Raw genomic sequence first — 7,972 nt, 5'->3', positions numbered from 1 at the left:
AATGACAGGTAGTAAGAAAATAAACTACTAACTCTTTTACGCTACGTCCACACCTACACGGGTATTTTTGAAAACGCAGTTGTTTCGTCCACATGTAAACGGCGTTTCGAATCACCGAGAACGGAGATTTTTTAAAACTCCTTTTTTGCGTTTACGTGTTCATCACGCAATGTCAAAGGTATGTGCCTTTTTTCACGTCACGCTGTGCACCACGTTATTGTTTACATGAGATGAATTGCAGAATGGCAGATAGAGACAAAATACTGTTAATCTTCAGGTTTTACATGCTTACACGTACACACGCAATTACTGTCCCTCCATTTAGAAAGGCAGAGGCCTCACGTGTAGTTTTTTTTTCATGTGTAATAATGTTCAACATTGCATCAATACATTTTTCAAAAAATGCCTCTCTGTGCAAAATGGGTTTAAAAACATAAACAACTGTGGGATCCTGTTTGTCCGTGATTTAAACAGCCCAGCGCTGCTCCCTACGAAGGTAAAACCAATTCTGCAGGGAGACCTACCTCGGCACTTGTGCAGGTGAAGCCAAAGGGAAGATATGCTTCACCATATTTTCTAGTCTTTGGCTTAGAATGAAGTTGGTTTGGAAACATATTCAGCGATGCTTCATCTCCTGCTTTGCGTTTCTGTGGGCGCCCCATGCTAGCAGTGTCCAAGTGTTTTGTGTTTTTTTCCCCCCCCTTTTCATTCCGCGCCCCCCCTGCTATGGCTCTGCGCCCCCCCTAGGGGGCGGGCCCCACACTTTGGGAAGGTCTGTAATAACACAAGATATTTTTAGAGGCAGCAGCAGCACAAGATGGTGTGTTTCTGTGTGTACACACCTGTGTGTATGAGCACGCTTGTGTTCATAAGGTTTCTCCATGTAGTGTCCAATGGTGGGTGTGGGTTCAGAGGTAATTACTAGGACGTCCATGTTGCTGGGTGCAGCAGCTGGCGTTGGTTAAAGGACGATAGTGTGTCTGTGATGATGTCATCATGTCACACAGCTCTGATCTCATGATCTAATTCACACTGTGACATCAGCGGGCGATGCAGGTCACTGCAAACATTTTCAGACCATCAGAGCAGCGTTTCAGCGATGCTTACAGTAAAAACGAGCTGACGGCGAGGAGCAGAAACACAGCAAACAGGCTCACTTCTGCTTCTTCTTCTGTACCTAATTACAGACTGATTGTTTACATGTGTGTTCAGCAAACACACACACAGACACACATTTGTTTTCTGTACTTGTATACCCTCACTCACATCATTACCCACAAACTGAACCTGATATCATGCAAAGCATTTCCAGCTCCAGCTGTGTTTCAGTCACCTTCAGCAGTCAGTGCTGCCCAAACACCATGAACACGCTTGTCATTGATTGAAGACTAAGCTAAATGACTAACACTTCCAGTCTGACCACCGCTGACTGCAAATCAAAGTCCAAAGCAGCAATCTGCATGTATCGCTCATGAACTAATTTCCATTAAAAAGTTGTCACGTGGAGGTCCAACTAAGTGTCCCCATAATACAGGACTGTCCCCACTCCTAGGTCTTAAAATGAAATTACTCCTCACAAACATGTAGGAGCACCCAAACACACAGAGGTGAAGTCAGTCATTAACCAGTGAGGATAAAAATCTCAGAATAATTAACCATCATTTAACAAGGAGAACAACAATAAGGCAGGGAGGAAAGGAAAGGAAAGGAGGAAGGAGGAGAGTCATGAAGGAAAAACAATCAGTGACACGAGAGCAAATGAAGCTTCTGACCAAAGCTTTTCATCTGATGAAAGAATGAAAGAACAAAGAATGAAAAGAAAAAAACTCAGTTAAGGAAGGAAGCAAAAAGGAAAACCGGAAAATAAAAGAACAAAATGAATGAAGAACATAATGCTAAATCAGTTGAAGTGTCTGAAGAAGAAATGAAAAGGAAGCAAGGCTGGAGGAGTTGAAACTAGGCAACAAAAGCATCTGAAAAGCCATCTTCCCCAAGATCATGGATCACCTCGGCCAAAAGGAATGGCATGAAGAAGAGAACGTAAAAGAATAAGTAACCTTGAGATGTCTGCTTCTAAAGAGTGAGCAGAAACAGCGTAGCTTTTAAGCAGTTAATTTTAGAGAAAAGGACGAACAGAAAGCAGTGGAGTGAGGACAACAACAACTGTTAAAACATGAGGAATGAAAGCAGCAGAAGAAGAATATGACCTCGGCCATTGTCACGGATATCCTGGACCATCGACTTGTAGTTGACGTCGCCCTGGATGGCGTGGTCGTGGACAGTGATGTTACGTTTGCCCAGCAGCTCATACAGCCCCTCCACAGCGAAGTAGCACAGCCGATCATCATTGGCGTCCTTGTTGTCACTGAAGATGACCGTGGCGTGCCGCTGCCAGCCAAACATCTCCTGGATCCTGACACCAAACTCGCCCAGCTTTTTGTGAGTGGGGCCCGTATTGGTGACCGCACCGTACAGATTGAAGCCGATTGCTCGGGCACCAGCTGTCACCATGGGAACATCCCAGTGGGTGGTAAAGCGGGCAACAGGTGAGGATGAGTAGTCGCAGCCGGGTCCAATGAAGGCCCAGGGGTCGTGGGACAGCTTGAGGTCGACGGCTACAAGCGGCGCTATGGAGTCTGAGCAAAAGCCGTCCCGGCTCTCTGAGCTGCCATGAACTAGCCGCAGCTTCAGACCTGGTAGCAACCAGGGGTCAGAGTTCACCTGCTGTAATGCCTGGTAGATGGCGGGCGCAACCCGAGGCCATGCCCATGCATAGTTAGTGTTAGTCAGAGGCAAGATGGCTGCCAGGATGACCTCCTGAAGATCCTCCGTTCTGTTGTCAGCAGTTAGAGAGGTTGCAGCTGATTGGGCAGGAAGAAGGACCAGGAAGAGCAAGGGACAGGCCCAGGACAGCATGATGAAGAGGCGTTAATAACCTGTCAGACGAGCTGTGGGGAAAATATAACACAGTGTTAATCAGCGTGTCCTGTAGAGAAAATTCAAAACAAACCTTTATTCATCAGAACAGCTACTGAAACTTGAAGCTGCTGGGAATTCTGGAAAGTCTGTGCGAGTTTCCGTGTGGGATCATTGAGTGGGATCTATCCATCCTTCACGTGACCATGTGTTTGTAGACATGAAGCTGAAGTCCTCCACTGGGCCGGTCCAAGATAATTGCTTGTTAAACAGCAGCCTGACCATGTTTACCGTTTGATTAATGAGTAATGTGAGTGACAATTAGATCTAATCTGCTGCTGTGAGAGTCAGTGAAGCAGTCACACTCTTACAGTCCATCTGTTCCTGGTAACACAGAGCCGTAAAACCGAACAGAGGTGAATGATAAGAGTGAGGTGTGAGGGAAAGGCCAACTAAAGAGTGAAGAGAGAACACATCAGAGTTCAGGGTCCTGTGAATAAAATGAGTTCTTGTCTTTAAAAGCTAAACGAATGCATGGGAGAAGTCTGACTGCGTGTTAGGGTTAGAGTTTCATCAAACTCTAAATCCTCCCCGGCTTCCTAGTCCCTTTTAATCAGAGCTGCAGAGCTATGTGACTCCTTTCAACAGACCACGGAGTTAATCTGAACATCTTCATCAGCTTCTTCCTCACATTTTTCTGCTCTGCCTGGGTTTCCTTTGTCATCTTTCTCTGTACCATATTTGCGTGAGGAAGCAGATGTGCACGGTTTATCCACTTATGTCCCGAAGTTCTTCAAATAAAAGCAGCCTGAGTTTCCATAATAAAAGCCTCACTGACATATGGACATACAGTTTCCGTACTGCAAAGCTAACAGGGCTTTTAATTTGAAATAAATGCAGAAAATGTTGCGTTGAGTCACTTTAACAAGGTAGGAGAGAATTAAAAATACTAAAACAGGTCTAATTCATCCCATAAAATACAAGGGATGAGGTAAGCAGAGGTCAAAGACAACACAATGTAAATGGTGTCAGCGTTAGTTCGTCAGCTGTTCCAAACAACGAGAGGATCCTTTTCTCGTCTTCTCATCTTTAACAGTTAGCGAACAAAGAAGAGAGAAACAAAACTGAGGTCACGGTGAAGTTTGAAGCCAGGTGGTGCGGCTCCATGACTTGAATCAGTCCACTCGCATTATAGCAACTTGACAGCTCGGATCATTTCATTTGACTTAATTAGCTCTCTTTCATCAAATGCACTCCAGGGATGACTGAATTTCAAGGAGAATGAATAAATAAGCTCCAAAATATGTACCTGATGTTTTATTCAGTAAGAATTGAAACCAGGTCTGCCAGTCCAGGGTGAAAGAAAATGGATGGATGGATGGATGGATTTAAAACTAGGGACTGAGATCATGAACTCATCAGGAAAGTGTGTACTGAGCTTGGTAATCAGGTGAGGAGTGGGCTCATTTTCCCTTAGACTTCTGTATAATCAGACCAAAGCAGTTGCACCCTGCTGGACATTAGAGTGCTTCTGCATTGGCGTCATGCTTCAGATGCAGTACCAGTATCTGCACCAGGGATGTCAAACCCTTCATTCCTGAGCCACTTACCATTCAAATTCATCAGCTGTGCTGGTTGAGTAAAACCACTCCCTAATAACTATTGATGCATACTCAATCATCTGGACATAGTTTTTTTTAGTGGGAGAAACGTTTCATCACTCATCCAAGTGACTTCTTCAGTCTCAGCTGTAGGTTTCCCCAATCTTTTAAACAGTACATTTGCATAATGACTCAAACGAACTCCACTGGTGAACAATGGGCTGTAAGGTCAGTTTCTTGACGAGCTGAACAAGAGTGACAAAATGTTTCTCCCACTGAAAATGCTACGCCCAGATCAACAGAATTGGGCTCTCCCTAATAACTTTGAAATCTCCTTTATTTCGTTTTCTTTAAGTAAAGGGTTATGGTTGTTATGGTCATGTTAATTTGTCTATGATTCCACACGTTTAGAGTACAGATGATCTGGTCTCTTCGGCTTTCAGCCTACATGACTCACACCTGTTGTTGAGCTGTTGACCAAAATGTAGGTCCCACTTTAAACTCAAGAATCCATCAAAACGCCCTCATATCCCAGTTTTCAAATGCAGCGTGTGTTTCTGGGTCTGTCCAAATGGTGTGAGGTAACGCAAAGAAATATGATGTGTGGTGTTGAAATGCGTGCATAGCTTCTCTGTATGTGGAAACACAAAATCAGATTTTAATCACCACATTTCTCCATACATATGAGCACATGAATAAATCTCTGACAGCAGGCTGCTGTGAAAAAAGGCAGCAGGAAATCTGACAGGAAGAAGAAGTATAGGCCAGCTTCAGTCAGGCTGACGTGTCTTTAACACATCAGGATTTTTGATGCTGATTAAAACTTTACTGTCCAGAGATGGAGGTAAAACACACTCAGCCACCCGGTCTGTGTGTGTGTGCCATTGTTCTGAACCGTCTTCAGTCTTATATAAGTGTTGTTGCAACATCAATGAGACTCAAACACATCACTCACGGAACAAAGAGCTGTCAGCATTCAGGTCTGTTTCTAAACTTTCAGCTTCTTTAGGTTCAGGATCTGTGCACACATCAAACCTCATACAAAAAAATACACTTTCTCACTTTCATTCTGAGGTGACTGTCCATCTGACCATTGAGTGTCTGTGTGTCCGTCTGTGTGCTTCACATATCATTTTTATTATTAATAATAATACCATTGTTATGTAAAACAGTCAATGATATCGTGGATGTCAAATGCATCATTCTCGCGATCGATTATGAATATTTTGTCCCCTCATGCCCATCCAGTCTCTCAGATGATCGCCCTTCGCTCAGCCTGGTTCTACCGGAGGTTTCTTTCTGTTCAAAGGGAGTTTTTCCTTTCCAGTGTCGCCAAGTGCTTAATGACTGCTGGCTTTCACTGTTTTATTGCTGTTGTGATTTGGCGATGTATAAATCAAGTTGAACTGAATGTATTCTTAATGGTGGGCTGTTTTGTCTGAAGGCAGATTTCGGTTAAGATGAAGAAGGAAAATCAGAGTCCTCGTTCATTTGAAAGCGTAACCAGGACAGAGACTAAGAAAAGAACTAAAAATAACTTTCTGCTCGATTAACTGCTTGGTCGCTAAACGCGCGGCGCCTTTCTCCTGTGTAAGTTCATCAATAGAGGAGCGGCTGACGTTGTTTTACCTGTTCGGCGCTCAGCGCAGCTCCGTGTGTCCGCGGAACGACATCCAGCTGTTTTCAGCGGCAGCTCGTGCGGAGGAGGAAGCCTCGTGAACACTTGGTGGGAACTCTGTCTCACCGGAGGCTCACCGGAGGCTCGCGCCCCGCTGCTGCCGGCGCGTTTCCGCTTCTCCGCGCTCACAAACCATCCCGGTGACAATCCAGCCTCCCGCCGTGCGCGCACACTTAGAGGGCAGTCCTGAAAACGCGAACTGAAGCGCGTGCTTGAACCTACGTGTATTCAGTTACCAAAGTGACACAGGCTATATATGTGTGCTCGCAGTACTCCCTCCTCGCCGTGCTCTGCGCATAGGTAGGCCTGATAGGCTGAAATATTACTTTTAATCAAAAACTTTATATAAATAAGCTGCTCAGCGACGTGAGCATGTGGATATGGAGCCCCCTGGTGGCTGCCTGCAGCTATGACAAAACGTCCGTCAGTTGGTTTTATTGATTGGATACCGGCACTAGTCAGTTGATTAGTTAGATTGAACCCCGAGTAAAATGACTGAGGTTGAGGGTGATTATGGATTATAGACAGATGATTGTGATTCTGCCTTCCGCTCAGTAAAAGTTCAACTTTCATAGAATTATCTAACATCAGTTAACAAGTTAAATGATTGATCAGTTTCTCATCAAACTTCCAGCATCTCTGAACTCACTGCTGACCTTTGACCTCTTTGCAAGGAGAGATTTCAGATTAAAGTTCATTAACAGCCACACATGACGTCACACTGCAAGTCTGTTATTGTCCATAAAGTTCATGCACAACACATATATAGAGAACCAAAGAATGTGTGTGTGTGTGTGTGTGTGTGTGTGTGTGTGTGTGTGTGTGTGTTTTAACAGGATACACCCGGTATACCAGGAAGTCGCTTGGAAACACACAAACTCTCCCTCTCTGTACCTCTTCCTGGAAATGATCACCACCCACCCTCATACTCAGACTCTCTTGCTCTCTTTCTCACATGTGTCCTGCCTTCCTCCCACTCTCTCCTGTTAATGAAAACACACATTAATGCTTCTCTTATTTGACTGTAAAGGTCACACTTGAATACAGCAAGTTGACTCCAAAGGAAGTCAGTAAATACAGTTAAGGTGAGCTGTTTCCTCCTTTTATTCTTCTGATTCTGTTAGAGAAGCTTTGCATGATTCCGTATTCAGAATAATCCTTCTGTGTCTGATTCTGGATTATAGTGCGGCCTCTTCCTCTATTTTGATTGGTTGTTCTCTGCCAACAGAACCTTGTAAGTATTATCTTGTGCTGTGTCTACTGGAGAAAAAAGACAATGTGAAGCTACTGAAAACATGATTTGTGGTTGTTGGTTTGGACTGAACTGGTACAGCTGAAGGCTCAGCTTCATACTGGGATCTTGTGATTCCTGTATGAAGTGAACGCTGATCTGAAAATAGAAACTTTATCTTTTATTTTCTTCCTTCATACAGGTAAACAAACTATGATGAGATGACTGTGAGGATATCCTCTCTGTGTGATATCATACAGCCAGGGTCGCCACAAGGAGGGGCCGGGGGGGGGGGGGGCACTGGTCCACCCTAGCAAGGCTGTTGTATGTTGGTATTATTTTAATAAACATGAGGTTAGAGAGAGAGGAAGACACCCTACAGTGAGTTGAAACATTAACCGTTATTTATTCCTGCATATACTATTTTGCCATTCGTATTGTGTCACTTTGTATGACCCTCACGACTTCCTGCTACACCCCTGTGCTGTTTTGAATTGGTGTGCTACCCCAATATTTTTAGTGGTCGCCATGTGGCCATCCATTGAA

The 7,972-nt window shown here is 44.3% G+C and overlaps 1 protein-coding gene across 1 annotated transcript in view; it reads right to left on the bottom strand.

Moving 5' to 3' along the window:
- npr1a (natriuretic peptide receptor 1a) overlaps positions 1–6,365 on the bottom strand; it is a 37,271-nt gene extending 30,906 nt beyond the window's left edge. Inside the window, exons 1-2 of the mRNA XM_006795236.2 lie at positions 6,147–6,365; positions 2,208–2,948 (exon numbers count right to left, since the gene is read on the bottom strand). Coding sequence (XP_006795299.2) covers positions 2,208–2,916 — 709 coding nt within the window. The 5' untranslated portion in view covers positions 2,917–2,948; positions 6,147–6,365. The remainder of the gene's footprint in view (positions 1–2,207; positions 2,949–6,146) is intronic.
- Positions 6,366–7,972: the final 1,607 nt, after the last annotated feature.

Source organism: Neolamprologus brichardi, chromosome 22 (genome assembly GCF_056152115.1).
Source record: "Neolamprologus brichardi isolate AB-2024 chromosome 22, ASM5615211v1, whole genome shotgun sequence".
NCBI lineage: Eukaryota > Metazoa > Chordata > Actinopteri > Cichliformes > Cichlidae > Neolamprologus > Neolamprologus brichardi.
Note: the sequence above shows the minus strand (reverse complement) of the source record. Positions and strands in the feature narration are given on the sequence as shown.